Consider the following 21386-nt stretch of genomic DNA (forward strand, 5'->3'; position numbering starts at 1 on the left):
CTCGACGCACCAAAAATATCAAAAGTCGACAAAAGGGTTGAAAAGTCAGTCAGACAACAACGGAGGGTAGCTCTTCTCTGAATCTGCATGTAGGGTGGCGTCGGAAAGAAAATAAATTATGTCAGCGCACCGGGGTGGCTCCTATATATGACGAGACGTCATCATGGTGACTATGACACCAATGACAGATGCTGAGTTGACTGAAGCCACCTGACAGTGCGCAAGGGTACTACTTGAAGAAAATCTCTGGATCCAGTCTGATGCCTGGGGGAATTTCTACGGTACGTAATCTGCAACTAGTCATCCTCAGCAAAGACACCTCGCTCTCAGACTCCCCTAGGTGGTCTACCAAACTCTGAACCATTGCCCTTTGGCAAACCACACAAAGTACAGCAGAATGATAATCAACAACTAACTCATCATGACTGGTCAAGTGAATGCAGTCTCCCATGTCGCCACCTCCTTCTTCCTTGCACTCAAGACGATCTTCAAAAGGCTCTCTACCAAACTTCACAGAACTGTCACTCAAACCCTCATAACCAGCAAGCTGGGTTACTGCAACACACTCTATGCTGGAATCTCTCAATGAACCAGAAGACTCCAGACCATACAAAACTCCACGGCTGTCCTCAATTTCAACCTCCCACGCTGCACGCACACCTCCCCGCATCTCAAAGAGCTTCAATCGCTCCCACTCCACAAATGAGCACTTTTTAAACTCCTCATGCACATGTACTTACAAAGCCTTAGGCAACATAGGCAACATAGGCCACACCTACCTCAACAATCACAAACTTCCACAAACCTACCAGACATCTCCTCAAGAGGAGATCTACTCACACTCTTCCCTCCCCACATACACAGAACAAGATCCATCCAAGGTGTCTTTATTTACCTTGCTCCGAAAGCCTGGAATGACCTGCCCATGCATATCAGAGCTGCTGCCTCAATTCTTGAATTTCACAAGAAACTGAAGACCTGGCTCTTCACATAGCCTCTGCCCTGGGGCAACCCATACAGTTCCTTCTTCAGCACCAGGATACACTCCAAGGTGGGTCTACCTGCATACAAATACATATAACAAAGCATAAACTGGGAGAGGAGAGAGGTATTGGTTGGAAGGCACACAAGTCCTGAGCTCCACCTCAAAAGGAAGGTGTCTCCAAGCAAGAGCTGCTTTGAAAACACCAGCATGAAGAAGTGTGAACATTGTGCGTTCTCAGCGATTGGCAAAAAGATCAAATCAGGATTCTCCCCATTGTTGGTTGACAGCTTGTGCCACCTCTGGGTATAACTGCCATTCATAATCCACTAGGCACCTGTGGCTGAGTTTGTGCACCCTGGTATTCAAAGATCTCACTATGTGGTTCACCACCAGAAAAATACTTTGGCTGTCTAGCCATTTCCAGAGGCTCAAGGCCTCCTAGTCCAGCGTTCAGGGCCCCACCCTGCACGGCTTGTTATCTGTGAGAACCTGCAGCATCTTTCTTTTTATAGTCCTAGGAAAGCCTTCAGCACCAATCAAATTGCCCTTAACTCAAACACATTTGATGTGGAGTCAGGTCTCACTGGAGGCCAGAGTCCTCTGATCTCCACCTCTCGCAAATGACCTCCTCAACCCAGTAGTGATGCATCTATCACCACAGTCAGCTCTCAGCGAGGTAAGAAAAGGGGCCTGCTACTGACCCATTTGTATTCCAGTAGCCACCAATGCAGATCGTTTGCAGTCTCCAAAGACATCTGAATACAATCAGCCAGTTTTCCCTGATGGTGAGCCTCCTGGAACTTCAGGCCCCACTGCAGAGTCTGTGTGTGTGTTATCTGGCATGCAATATTAACAGGATGCAGGAGGCCAACAATCCCAGCAAACATTGAGATCCAGGACAGAGGCTGAAACATCTGTATCATAGCCCAAATGTCCTGGCTCTCCACTAATGGGGGGGCCTTGGTGCAAAACTATGCTGTATCCAGAATGGCTATGATGAAATGAAGCATCTACAAAAGTCAGGTGTGACTCCAAAATGTTGATGTTAAGACCACCGCCATCACTACTGTGAACATCCAAGAGGCACTGGTGTGCGCAAAGGGGAGCAGTGCAAACTGAAAATGCTCCTGGTCCACTTTGATACAGCATCTGTGTACCTGCAGAACAGGGATGTGGAAAAAAGCATCCTGTAGGTCCAAAGCCACCATCTATTCTTAAGGAGCAGACAGGATCTTGGCTATCATGATCATTTTGAATTTGCCCTTCCAGAGGAAGCGTTTGAGAGGGTGAAGTTCTAATATTTGACAAAGGCCCAGATCCTTCCTTTGTACAAGGAAGTAGCAGGACTAACACCAATTTTCAACTTCTGAGGAAGGAACTCTCTTTATAGCCCTACGGCCAAAATGTTTTGCACTTCCTGCTTTAAGATGGACAGATGGTCCTCAGTTTTCCTGAAGCTGTGGCAGACAGATATGAAGGAGGGCATAGCTCTGGCAGACAGTGTGTAGGACTTGACTGTTATGGCCTGCCACCCTGGGAGGAAATATTGGACACAATAAAGCAGCATTGCATTTGCAGAAGCTGGCGAGACTGATCTGCATGTTGTCCCTGCTGTACCCATGGTCTTTGGGGATCACGACTTCAGCCACAAAAGTAAAGTCTAGTGTGCAGAAGGAGGGGTCTGGTGTTGACAAGCAGGGAAACCCCTTCTGTGGCCACTAGTGGAAATGCCTTGTGGGAGTAGGCAAGTCTAAGGAATGTGCTGTGGATCTGTTCTTTAAAATGCTCCAAGGATGAGTCTGCTTTTTCTCCAAAAGGGCAACAGAGCCATGAAAAGGCACGTTCATTAAGGATGCCTGGATGTTTTCAGAAAACCCTGTGGATCTCATACTTACGTGATGGCAGACAGCCACACTGGTGCTCATGGTATGTTCCTGGCAATCAGTTGCATCCAGTCTGGTACATATTACAAATTCTGTTGCATCGCAACTGTCGTGAATAACCTGTGTGAGAGACCCCCAAAATATTGCCCAAAAGGTTGATAAAACTAGAGCCAACGTATCCAAAAAATGCATGAGGATAATGGCCATTGAGACAGTTGCCATTGATTAATCTTACATCAAGGCTTGTGAGAGAGAACATTACAGGGAGTGCAGAATTATTAGGCAAGTTGTATTTTTGAGGATTAATTTTATTATTGAACAACAACCATGTTCTCAATGAACCCAAAAAACTCATTAATATCAAAGCTGAATATTTTTGGAAGTAGTTTTTAGTTTGTTTTTAGTTTTAGCTATGTTAGGGGGATATCTGTGTGTGCAGGTGACTATCACTGTGCATAATTATTAGGCAACTTAACAAAAAAAAATATATACCCATTTCAATTATTTATTATTACCGGTGAAACCAATATAACATCTCAACATTCACAAATATACATTTCTGACATTCAAAAACAAAACAAAAACAAATCAGTGACCAATATAGCCACCTTTCTTTGCAAGGACACTCAAAAGCCTGCCATCCATGGATTCTGTCAGTGTTTTGATCTGTTCACCATCAACATTGCGTGCAGCAGCAACCACAGCCTCCCAGACACTGTTCAGAGAGGTGTACTGTTTTCCCTCCTTGTAAATCTCACATTTGATGATGGACCACAGGTTCTCAATGGGGTTCAGATCAGGTGAACAAGGAGGCCATGTCATTAGATTTCCTTCTTTTATACCCTTTCTTGCCAGCCACGCTGTGGAGTACTTGGACGCGTGTGATGGAGCATTGTCCTGCATGAAAATCATGTTTTTCTTGAAGGATGCAGACTTCTTCCTGTACCACTGCTTGAAGAAGGTGTCTTCCAGGAACTGGCAGTAGGACTGGGAGTTGAGGTTGACTCCATCCTCAACCCGAAAAGGCCCCACAAGCTCATCTTTGATGATACCAGCCCAAACCAGTACTCCACCTCCACCTTGCTGGCGTCTGAGTCGGACTGGAGCTCTCTGCCCTTTACCAATCCAGCCACGGGCCCATCCATCTGGCCCATCAAGACTCACTCTCATTTCATCAGTCCATAAAACCTTAGAAAAATCAGTCTTGAGATATTTCTTGGCCCAGTCTTGACGTTTCAGCTTGTGTGTCTTGTTCAGTGGTGGTCGTCTTTCAGCCTTTCTTACCTTGGCCATGTCTCTGAGTATTGCACACCTTGTGCTTTTGGGCACTCCAGTGATGTTGCAGCTCTGAAATATGGCCAAACTGGTGGCAAGTGGCATCGTGGCAGCTGCACGCTTGACTTTTCTCAGTTCATGGGCAGTTATTTTGCGCCTTGGTTTTTCCACACGCTTCTTGCGACCCTGTTGACTATTTTGAATGAAACGCTTGATTGTTCGATGATCACGCTTCAGAAGCTTTGCAATTTTAAGAGTGCTGCATCCCTCTGCAAGATATCTCACTATTTTTGACTTTTCTGAGCCTGTCAAGTCCTTCTTTTGACCCATTTTGCCAAAGGAAAGGAAGTTGCCTAATAATTATGCACACCTGATATAGGGTGTTGATGTCATTAGACCACACCCCTTCTCATTACAGAGATGCACATCACCTAATATGCTTAATTGGTAGTAGGCTTTCGAGCCTATACAGCTTGGAGTAAGACAACATGCATAAAGAGGATGATGTGGTCAAAATACTCATTTGCCTAATAATTCTGCACTCCCTGTATTTTGCCATAAGTCAATTTATGTTGACTTATGTTCAGGAGGAGTGCTAGGGAAAGCATTAGAACTGACCCTGCTGATGGATGCTTGAACCACCAGGCTATCCTAAGTGGGGTGTTGTGTTGGAGAGGCAGGGTTGAAAGGCCCAATGGCGATGGCCAACATATCTTTTGACAGGTGGCCCTGAACACAGATTGAGCCAGGAGCCCAAAAGGGCGTCAATAAGTGCCATGTAAATGGTCAGAGTGGCTCAGTGGAAAATCTGGTCAGGTTACAAAACTTAGGTCAAAACATTGTTTTTCACTTCTATGGTTGGCAATCATAGGTCCAATATCTCAGCTGCCCTTCCTATCACAACAGCAAAAGAGGGATGTTCCTCTGTAGCAGGACCTTGGGAAGACAAGGCCAGTAAGTGTCAAGCTCATCGACATTCTGCAGCTCTTCATACCAGTTATCCCCCTACTGTGGAACATAACTGTCAATCATCATAGTTGTCGTTTTCAGAATCCATGCAAGCAGATGCTATATTTCAGGAGATCTTTTAAAAAAGTGAATCTGTAAGAGGGGATACTGAAAGAAGATCATATGGCAGAGAAATGATGCTCCAAAGTGCTAAAACATGATAGATGGGATTCCTAGAACGTGAATGAATTTTGCTCATTCCTTAAAACTAAGTGTAGTAAATAGTGCTTATTTCCAGTAGAAGGTAAATGATTTTCAGGTTAACAAAATTTGCTTGAATATTTTTATGGACTGTGTGTCATCCCATCATTGTTTTATCTTGTAATTTTATTGCATGAAATTTTAAATAACCAGAACATCAGTAAACAATCTGTGAAGTCACACCACTGAAATGCATGTTCAAGGGTCCCAGAGAAGTCTTGATTGGGATGCCTTTAATTACATAGAAAATAGAAAGGTTTGTAATAGCACTGCAGGAAAGAGTAAATAAAATACAACATTGATGAAATAAGATTAAATAAATAACACAAGTGTTAGTACCCTTAGTACCCCAAAACAGGGGGGCCTAATCACAAAGGTAACTTAGGACGTAACTATCTTTACAACTAAATTTACCTTAAAACTGCTAGGAATACACAAAGATTCCTGTCAGGCTAAAGTCAATTAACATTTGCAGAGACCCTGCCATGTGTGTAGTGTTCTCCACACCCATAAATGCAACTTAAGAAACAGAAATTGGGAATTTCAAGGTGTGGATAGCCTGAAATATGAAATGCCAAAGAGGTTTGTCAGCACTCACAAACCTCTCTCCTGATCCATTTCACACTGTAAAGACTCGGACAGTGACTCCATGGGGAAAAACATCCCTCATCCCAACCACCCAGAGGAAAACAAAAACACAAAAAATGTGTGCCTGCACAGGGATCATATTCCCCCTGTGTTCAGTTTTCAACAATGGAGGCCTCTACACAGCAGCAACAGTCATTGTGCTGGAGAGGTCACAAAGACTTCCCAAGTATAGGCAAGAAAACCTGTGGTAAGCACAACTTTCCATGCACATGCATAGGAATGGAAATGTTTGTGAGTTCCACAAAATAAAATAAAAATAATAAAAACACACACACACACACACACACACACACCTCCTCCGACCCCCCATTTAGTTTTTACGTTTTTGTGTATTTAATCCACAGCCTTTAAAATAAACCAGCTCACATGGTATCGAGCTATATGTAGCCTTCCTATCGCACACAGCCATTGCTTACCTGATGCTCCAGCGGCAGAAGGTTCCTCCACTAACTCTCCCTCCTCTAAATCCATGTTATTACTGTACTCTACGTCATTTTCACCAGACCTATGAAAAAAAAGTAGAAACTTCAAGCTAGTAGAATTTAATACAACAGTCAGCTACACACAGTTGCTTCTTATGAAATGTCATCACAAGTTCCAAACATATTTTAGCAAACCACCTCCAGCTGAGTGCTGTAGAGCTGCATCAGTAAAAGTAAGGCATATTCTTTTTTTGATTTGTTACAAGATTTGCTACTGACAATAAACATGAGATGGTGATAACATTCATACTTATTAGTGACTATCCAATAGTTGGGTAAAAGAATGAATTAAGTTGGAAATATGAATGAAGTAATCCGGAAGCAAGCAAGTGCTATAAGCAACGGTCAAAGGAGGGTCGCATCATGCAATCAAAGTAGAGCCAAGTCATCCAGTGGTACATGGTAGGACACGTTTTTCAATGATATATATATACAAACATTTTGGGAAGATTTGTCAAACAGCTTATAAGTTTGATGAGGATTTCCCTGGAGGAAACCCGGATTACAGGTAGGAAACGTTTAATTATGGCTCATTTTAAGAACATTAAATTTAACATTTCTGTGAACATACTGCGCTTCTTGGACTGTTGAAAGTGATCCCACAGTAACCATTGCATGCGGTCCAGTTTGGACCATTGCACATAGCCCATTTTGGATGGTCACCTTGGATTGTTACATGATGCGACCCTCTTTTGACCGCTGGATGATGTAGTCCTCTTTGGATCATTCCCAAAATGTGTGTGTGTGTGTGTATATATATATATATATATATATATATATATATATATATATATAAAAACTTTTTGGGAATGGTTATTCGGTCCTAAATACAACTACCAGTATGTATCTATCTGGATTTTCTCTCTCTATATATATAAATATATATATATATTTATATATACACACACACTTTTTTTTCAGGCTATGGAAAGTCTGGAAAAAAACATACATATATGTATCCGTTGCACTCCAGGAGAGTTTATTACTTTATCTAAAAGTGTACTACAAACGACCCCACCAACACATTTCGACCTCTCGGTTTTGTTCACAGTTGGTAAAGAACCTTCCCATGAGTCTCTTTTATAGTCTTTTTTCCCCACTACCAACCAAGTGCATTATAGAAGATGTGGTTTCAACAAAATTAGATAAAACACAGAGCATATCAATAGCCCAGAAACATCAATTTCCATCACCGAACTCAAAATTAATAAAAAGTGCTAAAAAATATTAATAATAATGGTTATCAAACAAAAAGAGGGAAATACAAATTGAATAAAACATCATATAATACCGATGGTATGAAAGATGTTTCCAGAAAAACATCTAAATACAATACATCAGGAGGAAATCATGTTATTCTAAGAGATCATGTTTAAGAAAACCATATTCGGGGAAAACCTATATTCCTTATACTTCCTCATCTAATATATACAGTTAGCATAATTCCAGGGTCAGATCCTCATTGAACATATTCATATTTACATATACATATAGTACTCTCTCCCCTTTATGTTAGCAAACTCTAATGTTCATCCAGGGCCTCCCTCAGCTCCCGATCCCCTCCTCTCTCATTTTTTTCAACAGTCGCGATGCCAAAGAACTTCGTGTTGGTCCAATTTTTATCCTTATGTGTGTTCAGATTTTTTGCCATAGCATAATTTACATCTTTATTTTGTACAACTCTTATGTGTTCTAGTATCTGTTTCTTTAGGGGGCAAATCGTACTACCCCCGTAGCATAGCCCGCATCCACACTCAATTATGTACACTATGTAGGTGGTATTGCTCGTGATTCTTTTGGTAATCCTAATTGGATTGCCTTTATGATCTTGATATTCTCTTGTATTTGCCCCTATGCGACAGGCTTTACACTTTGCACAACATATAAAGCCAGTTGTCTGAGTTTGTAGCCAATTCAGAGACTTTGTCAACTTGTAAAGATGATACCTTCTTGTCTGTAACCATAGGTCTTACTCCAACAAGTTTACCAATATCTGGATCTTTTCTTATGATGTCCCAATATTTATTGAGGATGTTCAGAATTAAATGATTTTCTTTATTGTACGTCAGAATCATTCTTATGGCGGAATCTTTGTTTACTTTATTCAATGTAGACTTATTTAATATTTCCTCTCGTTCTAGATCTCGCTTTTTGCTCTCCAAGATTTATATCTTTTCGCTTATATTTTCTCTGAATAATTCTTTGTCGAGTTTCTGTGAATTTTGATTTCATTTCTTGTTCCGTAGAACAGTTCCGTTTGAACCTGATACATTCTCCATATGAGAAGGGACTCATGAGAAGGTTCTTTACAAACTGTGAACAAGACTGAGAGGTCGAAACGCGTTGGTGGTGTTGTTTGTAGTACACTTTTGGATAAAGTAATAAACTCTCCTGGAGTGCAACAGATATATATATATATATATATATTTGGAAAATATCACCCAGTGTACATCTGTTTGTGGCATGTAGTGTTGCAGATTCACATGTTATGCATATCTCTTCTGACATCTAGTGTTGGACTCTGAGTGTTACAAGTTGTTTTTCTTCTAAGAAGTCTTTTAGGAGTCACTGGCTCGAGTGCCTCCTCCTCTTGGTTACAGTGCGCATGGGCATCGACTCCATAGTTAGACTGTTTTCCGGCAAAGGGTGAAGGAAGGAGTGATAGAGTATAAGAATATAAAGAGATGTCCATGCAAATGTAACTGTATATACATGTGTACAAATGTTAAACTTGAAAGACTACCTACAGGCTTCCATGGAGGAGGGAGGGTGCATGTGAATCTGCAGCAATACATGCCACAAACAGATGTACACCGGGTAAGTGACATTTTCCGTTCAATGGCATGTGTAGCTGCAGATGCACATGCTATGCATAGACTACAAAGCAGTTAGTCCTCCCAAAAAATAGCGGTGGCTAGCCTGTAGGAGTTGAAGTTGTTTGAAATAGTGTTCTTAATACAGCCTGGCCTAAAGAAGCCTGTTGCTGTGAGAAAACATCAACACAATAGTGTTTTTCTAAAATCTTTAGTTCTGTAAATGTAGTACATAAGAGCTCTTTTGAGATCTAAGGTATGAAGAGCTCTTTCTGCCACAGAGTCTGGCTGTGGAAAGAAGACTGGCAATTCCACTGTTTGGTTGATGTGAAAAGGAGATACTACTTTTGGTAGAAATTTGGGATTTGTCCTAAGTACAATTTTATGTTTGTGTACTTGGAAGAAAGGTTCTTCAAGAGTGAACGCCTGTATTTCACTAACTCTTCGTAAAGAAGTAATAGCTACAAGGAAGGCAACGTTCCATGTTAAAAATTGAATTTGACAAGAGTGCATGGGTTCAAAAGGTGGGCCCATAAGTCTGGTAAATACGATATTTAAATTCCAGGAATGAATAGATGGTGTTCTGGGTGGAATAATGCGTTTTAATCCTTCCATGAAGGCTTTAATAACAGGAACTCTGAATAGAGAAGTGTGTTGAATAGTTTGTAAATAAGCAGATATTGCAGTAAGGTGGATTTTGATGGATGAGAAAGCTAAATTTGATTTCTGCAAACAAAGTAAATAGCATAGAATATCTTGTATAGATGCTTTAAGTGGTTCTGTGTTTTTAGATTGACAGTAGTTAACAAATCTTTTACACTTGTTTGGGTAACATTGTCTAGTAGTAGGCTTACATGCTTGTTTAATTACTTCCATACATTCTGATGGAAGAGCATTGGGGCTTGGGTGCCATATTTGACCTTTGTTCTGTGTTAACAAGTCTGGTCTGTTTGGGAGTTTGGAATGATGTACTACAGACAGATCTAGGAGTGTTATGTACCAATGTTGACGTGCCCACATTGGGGTTATGAGTATCATGGTGAGTGATGTTTGACGTAGTTTGCTGAACAGAAAGGGAAGGAGTGGGAGAGGGGAAAAGCGTAAGCAAATATCCCTGACCAATTGATCCAAAGAGCATTGCCCTTGGATAGGGGATGTGGGTGTCTGGATGCGAAGTTTTGGCATTTTGCATTTTCGCTTGTTGCAAATAGGTCTATTTCTGGAGTCCCCCACCTTTGAAAGTACTTTTGAAGTACTTGGGGGTGAATCTCCCATTCGTGAGTTTGTTGGTGATTCCTGCTTAGGAGATCTGCCAGCAGACTGTCTATCCCTGGAATGTATTGTGCTAACAGATGAATGTGATTGTGAATTCCTCATTTCCATATTGTTTGGGCTAGCAGGGACAGTTAAGATGAATGTGCCCCCCTCTGTTTGTTGAGGTAATAAATGGTTGCCATGTTGTCTGTTTTTATTAGAACAGTCTTCTGTTTGAGAAGAGGTTGAAACGCTTTTAGGGCAAGAAATAAAGCTAATAATTCTAGGTGGTTTATGTGAAACTGTTTCTGTTTGGCATCCCATTCCCCTTGAATGGTATGATTGTTGAGATGAGCTCCCCAACCTATCATGGATGCGTCTGTTGTGATTATGGTCTGAGGCACAGGGTCTTGAAATGACCGCCCCTTCATTAGATTGCTGAGATTTCACCATTGAAGAGACATATGTGTTTGCCGGTTCATCAACACTAGATCTTGAAGTTGACCGTGTGCCTGAGACCACTGTTGAGAGGCATGTGGAACATTAGGCATGTGGAACAATAGCTATGCAAGATGCCATCATCCCTAGAATTTTCATAATGAATCTTACAGTATATTGTTGATTTGGCTGGATTTGTGGTATGAGATTGTAGAAAGCTTGTATCCTTTGTGTATTTAGATATACTAGGGCTTTCTGAGTATTTAAATAGCACCTAGGTAAGGTTGTACTTGTGCTCGTTGAAGGTGTGATTTTAGGTAATTGATTGTGAACTCTAGTGTATGTAGGGCTTGGAGTATCACATATTGAGTGTGTTCTTGGCATTGTGTAAAATTGCTTGATTTTATTGGACAATCGTCTAGATATGGAAAGACGTGAATGTTTTGTCTTCTTACGTAAGCTGCTACTACTGCTAGACATTTTGTGAAAAATCTTGGAGCTGTTATGCCGAATGGCAAAACTTTGAATTGGTAATGTTTTCCTGCTATGACGAACCAGAGGTATTTTCTATGAGCTGGATGGATGGGTATGTGGAAATATGCATCTTTGAGGTCTAAAGCAGTTATGTATTCCTGTTTTTGTAGTAGTGGAATGACATTCTGCAGCGTTATCATGTGAAAATGTTCTGACAGGATGTATAGATTGAGAGGCCTCAGGTCCAAGATGGGCCTGAGGGTGCCATCTTTTTTGGGAATGAGTATTGTGAATATACTCCTGTTTCCTGTTGAGAATGTGGAACCAATTCTATTGCTTGTTTTAATAGTAGAGATTGTACCTCTTCTTGCAGCAGAACGTTGTGTTCTGGGGACAAGTTGTTGTGACGTGGTGGTACATTTGGAGGGGTGGCGATTAATTCTAGGCACCAGCCATTGCGGATAATTGATAACACCCAATTGTCTGTTGTGAAATTTTGCCAATGAGAGTGGAATTTCTGTAGTCTTCCCCCCACAGGAGATGTGTGGAGTGGAGGGGTGAGAAGGAAGTCACTGCTTAGATGGTGTAGTGGTTTGTTTTGAGGCTTGGAACTTGCCTCTGTTCCAGAAATATTGTCTTTGTTGTCTCTGCTTTGTCTGGGAGGTAGATGCGTCAGAGGATTGTGGCTTTAATCCTCTTCTAAACTGTGGTCTGTAAAAGCGAGGGACTGCGGGACGTGCATAGAATTGCAAGGACCCCAGGTACAGTGCCTTAGGAAAGTATGAGGAAACAAAGACATTGCACAGAGTCAGGGACGTGAGGCGTTAATGGAGCCGGTGGGGTGTTCCTTACTGGTACTGGGGAGGTGAGGCATCTGTTTCTTACTGCTAGGCAGGGGATGTAAGGCGTTGTCTCCTTAAGATTGCAGGGGAGGTGATGCGGCGTCAGTGGCAAGGCGTCTATTCCTTACATTCCAGCGGGGTCAATGAATCCAGCACTTCAAGATGTGAGGCTTCGACTTTTTGGTGTTGCGATCACACCATGGGGCCACAGGTGCTGCTGTGAAGTTGGATTCGGGTGTCACGGATGTCGATGACACAGCATTTGGGACTCACGCTGTGGTGGTACTTTGGAGGCGCTGTAGCAGCGTTAGTCGTGGGTGTTGCACTCAGCGGGGACATTGGCTTTGGTGCATGTAGCAGCTTGGAGTTGGACAGCAGCTCCGGTTTCCAAGTGGCTCTGGAGTCAATGTGTTTGTTTTTTTCTTGGTTGTATCAGAATTCAATTTCAAGGGCCCAGGAACTGGATTTGGCAGCAAGAGAGTCCAAGTGCTGGCAGATGAATTTTTTGCTGTCCCTCAGGCTTCTTAACAGGAAGCAAGCTCAGTCCAAGCCCTTGGAAAACCTTTGAAAGCAGGATTTAGAAAGCCAGTCCTTTTACTCCCAGGACAGGAGCAGTAGGCCAGCACAGCAAAGCAACAGGAAGAGTGGCAGTCCCTCCTACAGCATCCACCTCTTCTTCCTGGCAGAATGTCCTCTATCAAGAAGCATTCTAACTTTGAGGGGTTAGAGGTCCAGTACCTATACCCAATTCTGTCTTTTAAGTAGGCAAACCTCAGAGAGAAGGCTTTGTTGTGCACAAGACCCAGCCTTTTCCTGCCTTGGCCTGAGACACACTCCAGGGGGTTGTATACTGCTTTGCATAAGGACAGGCAGAGCCCTATTCAGGTACAAGTGTCAGCTCCTCCCACCACTCTAGCTCAGGAAGACCCATCAAGAAATGAAGGGTGCACCTCAGCTCCCTTTGTGACACTGTCTAGAGTGAATAAACAAACTGTCCAACTGTCATCCTGACCCAGACGTGTTTTCAGCAGACAGGCAGAGGCACAGAATGGTTAAGCAAGAAAATGCCCACCTTCTAAAAGTGGCATTTTCAAACTTAGAATTCCAAAACCAACTTCACACAAAAGATTTATTTTTAAATTGTGAGTCTGGAGGCACCAAACGCCATATCTCTATATGCTCCCAACGGGAAATTACAATTAAAAGATATTTCAAGGCAATCCCCATGTTATCCTATGGTAAAGAAAGTCCTTGCAATAGTGAAAAACTAATTTAGCAGTATTTCATTATCAGGACATGTAAAACACACCAGTACATGTTTTACATTTAAAATACACTACACCGTGCCCATGGTGTTGCCTTGCGCCTACTTTAGGGGTGACTTACATGTAGTAACAGGGAAGGTTTGGGCCTGGCAAATGGGTGCTCTTGACAGGTCAACATGGCAATTTAAAACTGCACACAAAGGCTCTGCAATTGCAGGCCCGAGACATGTTTATAGGGCTTCTCATGTGGGTGGCACAATCAGACCCACTAGTAGCATTTGACTTACAAGCCCTGGGCACACCTGGTGCACTAGACTAGGGACTTACTAGTAAATCAAATATGCCAATTATAGAAAAACCAATCACCAATACATTTTAGACAGAGAGCATATGTACTTTAGCACTGATTAGCAGTGGTAAAGTGCCCAGAGTCCTTCAGCCAACCAAAACAAGTAAAAAAAATAGGAGGAAGAAGGCAAAAGGTTTTGGGATAACCTTACAAATAGGGCAAGTCCAACACTTGTCTTAGAATCCTGAAGTTTGATCAACAACGTTGGAATCAAAGGGATGGCAGGAAAAGCGTAGAGACATTTTCATGACTAGTTTATCAAAAGGGCATTCCCCATGGATCCTGGTTGATAATATCTTGATGTGAAGTTTGGCCATTTTTTTGTCGTGTGCCTCAGCAAAAAGGTCTAATTCTGGATAGCCTTATTCTTCAAATATGCAGTGCAGAGTTTTGTCGTATAGAATCCAATTGTAATATTCTTGAATTATTCAGCTTAATGCATCCGCTTGTTTGCTATGCACTCCTGGAAGATGTATTAACATAATTGTTAAATTGTTTGCTAGAAGCCATTTCCAAATGGTCTGAACTTCCAGCTACAACTGCCTCGAATGTGTCCCCCCCTGTTTGTTCAGACAATACATTGCACCCAGTGCAGGCTTTGTTTCTGGCCCCAGAGAGCACAAAGGCACTCACCCCATGGGGTCAGAAACTCGTCTCTCAGTGGCAGGCTGGCACAGACCAGTCAGTCCTGCACTGAAGGCTTGTGTAAAATACAGGGGACATCTCTAAGATGCCCTCTGTGTGCATTTTTTAATAAATCCAACACTGGCATCAGTGTGGGTTTATTATTCAGAGAAGTTTGATGGCAAACTTCCCAGTATTCATTGTAGCCATTATGAAACTGTGGAGTTCGTTTTGACAAACTCCCAGACCATACACTTAATATGGCCACACTGTACTTACAATGTCAAAGAATGGACTTAGACACTGTAGGGGCATATTGCTCATGCAGCTATGCCCTCACCTGTGGTATAGTGCACTCTGACTTAGGGCTTTAAGGCCTGCTAGAGGGGTGACTTACCTATGCCACAGGCAGTGTTTTGTGTGCATGGCACCCTGAGGGGGATGCTGTGTCGACATTGCCTTTTTCTCCTCACCAACTCACACAATCTGCAATGGCAGTGTGCATGTGTTAGGCAAGGGGCCCCTTAGGGTGGCACAACACATGCTGCAGCCCTTAGGGACCTTCCCTGGTCACAGGGCCCTTGGTACCACTGGTATCTTTTACAAGGGACTTATCAGTGCGCCAGGGGTGTGCCAATCCCAGCACACTATCAGTCAAGTCAGCGACAATATCAGGCAAAAAAAGGGGGGGAGAGGGGTAAGTGCAACAAGGGCCATTTTCCTACAATGTGTAACCAGTGATCCGTTGCCCTGGGCACAATGAAACTGGCTGTGAGGGCCAGTGAACCTGAATGAGAATCCTAGGGACGGAGGGAAGAACAGACCATCTGGGCGGCCAACCTGGACCTACATACTCAAGAACCCTAAAATAGATACACAGGGCGGATAAGACTATATACACGGACGGATAAGATTATAGCTTTACTAAGGGTGAGGGCCCTGTGGCAGGAGTTCTTAAGGCACCCAGGACTTGATTTCTGTGGCCGTCCCTGCCCTCCCAGGGACGGGACTTCAACTCTGATTCCCCTGTGTGAGGAAGATCACTAACAACGGGAGGCCAGGGCGGCAATGCAGTATGGACAACGGAGGACTCTCGGGGTTGGTGCAACTGCCCTGAGGTGGGGGACCTGGGAACTTCGCTGGACCCTGGAAGCGGATTGGCATTCGCCTCTTCAGTGTAGCTGTTTAGAGCTTTGAGGGCACATTGACACGTGCCTCTTTTGGGGATTTGACATATCATCTGCAATTAAGTCTAGAGGCAGGACCCAAGATGGTGAAAGTTAAAATAGCCAGCTCAGCGACTGCACAAACACACATGGACCAGTTCACAACGGCCTCATCACCTGCCCAAACCACGGAGGTGGATCATGGGCCAAAGACTTTGCCCACTGGAGATTTGGCCACTATTCTCCAGGCAATTCAAGCAGCGGTGGAGACAAAAATCTGAGAGGTCAGAGTTGACGTGGCCCTAGTATGCCAAGATCTCTGCAACGCAACAGCCAGACTGACTGAGGCAGAGACCAAGATCTCCAATGTAGAGGATGACATGCAAACCATTATGACTCAGGTGTCCAAACTGCTGGTACAAACCTCTGAACTGCACCTTAGGGTTGAAGACACTGAAAACCACTCTTGGTGCATTAATGTACAAATAATTGGCCTCCCTGAAACTATGGAGCCCTGGCCGTTGGTCCCCTTCCAGGAGAAATGGTTCAGGACATGGATGCCATCCAACCGACTCTCTCAGTGGATCACTATTAAGGGGCACACCATGCCCTGACATCCAGGCCTCCTCCCATCTTATCACCACGACCTGTGGTACTTCGGTTCTTCAACTATTGAGACAGAGATGCGGTCCTGCAGGAGGCTAAATCCCAGGAGGGTGGGGGGGGGGGGGGTCTACATTGTGGAGACACCAAAGTTCTTTTGTTTCCTGACTATACCAGGGAGGTACAGCAACAGCACAGGGCCTACACAGAGGTAAAACTGAAGCTGTGGACAATGGAGGTGCAGTACCGCCTGCTCTTCCTGACTTGGCTCACAGTTATCTACTCCTATAAAATGCACTTTTTCGACAATCCTACCGCGGCCTGGACGTGGCTCACAGAGGAGCACCCGTTGGCCTCCTCTGATCATGACTCCCGTAGGGGCTGTGAGTGAGCGGGAATGGGTCGCCCATTGGTGCACCCCAAGCACCAGAGAAAGCGTGCTCGCTCCCGGAGGAAGAGGTCACGCAGTCGGTCGAGGTCCGGGTCCCCTTAGCTTCAGTCCTGGAGTGGAGGCCCTGGCCCTGGCCCTGGGTCGAGGGGAGGGGCAGTGGGAAACACTGAACAGAACGCAGCCAAGGGGATGTTGCCAGAGGAGCCTTCCCCTGACCGTATCGTGGCCTCGAATGACAGACTTATCCTGGAGCCTGGTGCTGTGATGGGCCAACATGAATGAATCTGGAAACAGGCGAGTAATTCAATGACTGTATGAGCTTGTATTGGGTGTTGGCTATTCACAATGTAATGGAGGGGTCTGCCACTGTTCGTTAATTTTGAGATTATGATTTTCCAATATAGATGTTTTATAGGGGTGACAGATGCTTCTGAGGTGAATTATGGGGTAGGGAGTAGGCAAGCATTCACTCTGATATGCTCTAATTGGTGTTGCATTGCAATTTATGGTTTTCCCCTTTTCTTTTGCTGTCCCCGAATATGAGCACACACCTCAGCAAGCAAGGCGCTCTTGTAGTCACTCACAGGACGCCTACAGATTCCCTAAGACAATCCTTGGAAGGGGGGGAGGGGAGGTAGGGAGTAACCACGAGGAGAACAATCTATGCCCTATACAAAGATATATGGTAGGTCCCATACAAGAAATCTCCTGGAATGTGAACGGTCTCCTGGATAAAATAAAGCACAATGTCATCGCTCGGATGTGCTGTTGCTCCAGGAGACCCACCTCCTGGGAGAACACTGTACCTTCCTGGTCTGTAGAGGGTTTGACAGGGTCTACTATGCTGTCTTTCTCCAGGGATCGAGGGGGTAGCCATTCTTTTACGTCGTTCCTTCCCTATGGTGGTCACCCAGGTACAGAGAGACAAACATGGGTGCTTCCTGGCCCTCACAGGGTCTGCAGAGGGACACTCGATCAACCTGGTAAGTGTGTATCCCCCCTCCAGTGGCCCTCCACGTATGTTTGACCAACTTAGCTAAATTACTCCCGACCTTACCTCAAGGAATCACTTTCATAGGCCGGGATTTTAATGCGCTCCCAGATTGGACATCTACAAATCGCCCTCAGCTCATAGGAATACCACAGCCAATTGCCTGGCGAGCTGGTTGACCTCCCTGGGGCTCTGTGATGCCTGGAGGACATGGCACCCACAGCGTCACCAATATACCCATACATGAGCGGCACACTACATTCGTTCTAGGATACATCTCCTCCTCCTCCCGGCACTAGACTGCTGTCACCTTGCCCACATAGAGATCCTTCCTTGGGGCATCTCTGATCATGCCCCGCTGCAGTGTATCACTGGCTCCAAGAGAGAGGGGACTCACCCTATGTGGCGATTGAATGCGGGGTACCTGCAACAGAAAACACGTGTACACCACCTACAGAAAGTAATCCAGAACTACTTTGAACTCAATGAGGGCTTGATCGTTTCAAAGGGAACCCCTTGGGAGGCTGGTAAGGCAGTTATCCGAGGGATGGCAAGGGGTTACATATGAGCTCAAGAACAGAAGCGCTCTCTGCACATCACTCAGCTGGAGGATCGTGCCCTCTGACTCAAAACTTCCTGACACTACACCCGGCAGGCCTAGGAGCTCGACAACTTTTGTTAATGCCTGAAGAAATTCGGGATAACTCAACAGAAGCCGCTAAACTTTTGGGGCGTGCATTGACAGCCAGAGTTTATGGATGGGGAGATAAGAATGGGAAACTACTTTACTGGTTGGTCTCCCACCTTCATCAATGTAGATTAGTCGCTGAAATAACAAACACACAGGGAGATACAGTAACCAAACTACAGGAGGTGGTGGAAGTATTTGCAGATTACTACCATGGGTTGTATGGGGAGGTGTCGACTGTTGACCCGAATTACGCACCTCAATTTCTGGTAGACATGCCTCTTCCTGTGCTACCTAGAATAGAGGCAGAAATCCTAGATGAGCCCATCTTGAAAATAATGGAAGCAACCTCGTCACTAGCCTCAGGGAAAACGGCAGGCCCAGTTGGCTTCCCATCTGAATATTATAAAGTATTTCAAGACAGTCTGACACCCAAATTAATGGCCTTGTATAATGAGGTAGACAGAATAGGTTCCTTCCCAGAGGGACTGAAAATGGCCACTGAAGTGGTAATTCCTAAAACTCACCCTCCGTCAAGATCGTGCACTGCCTACAGGCCAATTTCGCTCATTACTTGCGATGTTAAGCTCGCTGCTACCATTCTGGCGGCTCATCTCAAGAAGGTATTACCGCTGTTGATTCATCTGGATCAATTCGGTTTTATGGCTAACCGGAGCACAAGACACTGTATCCAAAGTCTACACGTGGCTCTAACCCAGCGTTGCTGTCTGTCCCACGATTTGGAACTCCTTTTTGTTGTCTTCGAGAAAGCATTCTTTAAGGTGGACTGGGAGGTAAAGGAGTCCTTTATCGGATGGGTATGGGACCTCCTTTCCACAGGCTAGTTAACGCCCTTTATGTCAGCCCAGTAGCCCGTGTTCAGCTTAATCTCTTCCATGCATTCTCAATTCGTAAGGGGACGTGGCAGAGTTGCCCCACTCCCCTCTTCTTTTTGCTCTGGCCATTGAGCCGCTGAAGCAACAGATTAAGGAGGATGCCCTCTATCAGGGCTGGCACTAGGGTCCAAGAAGCTTGTAGAGCATTATATGCTGACGACGTGCTACTTTACATGGCAAACCCTATTGAAACAGGTCCACGGAACCTTCATTTACTGGGCTGCTTTGCAGAGGAGCCGGGGTTTCATATGAATCTCTCTAAATCAGTGTTGGGGCTATTGGTGACATCTTGCGACTGTTATGCCTGGCAGGACTTGGTGCCTATCCATAGGTTAGGTTTTACATACCTGGGTTTCGCTACTTCCTCAGGTGATGTGGTCCCTCAATTTAGCGCCATTGGCACATCGGGTCAATGCATATCTGATGAGATGGCAATGCCTACCCCTTAAACGCGATGGGCCAGGTGGCGCTGTATAAAATGATGATTTTACCACGGTTCTTATACCTATTTCAAAACTTTACACTCCTGAGCCCACGCTCCTGGTTTCATGCCCTGGACAGAAACATTTTTCTCTGGTGGGGGACTACGCACCAAATCAATTTGGTACACGGTCAGAAGGGTACATATAACGGTGGGATGGGTTTGGCTAATCCGTACCTGTATTATCTTGCAACTCAACTATTGGTCATCAACAATTGGTTTACTGGGAGATGGGCGAACCCAGCGTACCGGCTGGAACTTGCCTTGCTCAGCTTCCCGCGGATCCTAGGCCTGCTATACGGCTCCCCGCTCCGAATGGCAATGTCCCCCACGACCAAAGTGGTATTCCTCATCCGGCGGGCGGCCTTGTGACATACCCAATGGATAAACACTATGACTTACCAGACACCTCTTAGGCAAGGCACTTGGTTGAAGGAGTCACTGGCCCTGCAAGGATTTAGCAAATGGGATTTACTAGGCATAGTGAACGTATGGGGACGTATGGGTTGGTACATCCATGAGGTCCTTTCAAGATCCACAGGCTACCTACCAACTTTCCCACACTCAAGTTTATAAATATCTGCAACTACGCCATGCCCTCACTACGTAATTATCCCATCAGGGTTCTTTTTCTGAATACAGTCCGCTGGAGGCCAAGTTACTTATGGGGGCTCTAGGGAAGGGCAGTGTGTCACAATTGTATAAAATGCTGATTAATCATGCACTAGGTAACTTGACTCACATCAGAACTCAATGGTAACATTGGTTGGGCCCCCTAGAGGAGGAGGACTGGGGAGACACCCTGATGGCACAGAGAGTGATCACCATGTCATACACATTACAACTGATACAGTTGTATTTCTTGCACAGGTCCTATTTCTCACCCAACAGACTATATAGAGCTGGGGTCCATTCCAATTCTAAATGCCCTAGATGTTTGGCAACAGCCGCAGGCTTCTTCCACGTGATATAGACTTGTCCACACATGGTACAGTATTGGACCATGATTTTACATGAACTCACAAATAAAGTGGGATGGGTAGTCTGGATGTCCCCATTGTTGTTTCTCTTGGGAGTAATGGAAGGTGTAGATGGTACACGATCAGAAAGCATCTTTGTAGGGATGGCCTTGATGATGGCGCAGAGAGACATTGCAGCCTGTTGGAACTTTCCGAGTCTACCATCCCTCTTGAAATGGAGATGTGGAGTGGACTGATGCACGCAACAAGAGTGACCAGTGTATGAATCCTGAGGGTATCCTTGTAATTATGCCAAGGTATGGGGGGGAAGGCTGGGCCAGCTACCATGAACACATGTATGGTTAATATGCTATCATGGATCTCTTTAAGTGCGCCTGTGGCTTTGAACTAATTATGGATGATAATGATAACATACAGGGCTGTGGACCCGTACAGAGGGATTAGTGTGGGGGACTGATGTGCTTTTCTCTTTGTGAACTTTGTTAAAAACTCAATGAAAGTTGTTTATAAAAAAAAAAATGAATGCTACGACTTACATGTAACCATTTAGAAGTGCTCTCTGTCCAAAGCTGTTCAACATCATACATTACACCATACTTTACTGGAACGAACAATATCTGTGACAACATGGAAGCAACAACGTTATTCT

The 21386-nt window shown here is 44.4% G+C and overlaps 1 protein-coding gene across 4 annotated transcripts in view; it reads right to left on the reverse strand.

Annotated features, from left to right (window-relative positions):
* The window catches only part of TRIM37 (tripartite motif containing 37), a 943514-nt gene that overhangs the window by 338704 nt on the left and 583424 nt on the right, over positions 1-21386 (reverse strand). For all 4 annotated transcript variants that reach the window (XM_069226401.1, XM_069226400.1, XM_069226402.1 and 1 more), the window contains one exon: positions 6417-6505. In XM_069226401.1, the coding sequence (XP_069082502.1) occupies positions 6417-6505 (89 nt within the window). The remainder of the gene's footprint in view (positions 1-6416; positions 6506-21386) is intronic.

This window comes from Pleurodeles waltl, chromosome 3_1 (genome assembly GCF_031143425.1).
Source record: "Pleurodeles waltl isolate 20211129_DDA chromosome 3_1, aPleWal1.hap1.20221129, whole genome shotgun sequence".
Taxonomy (NCBI): Eukaryota; Metazoa; Chordata; class Amphibia; order Caudata; family Salamandridae; genus Pleurodeles; species Pleurodeles waltl.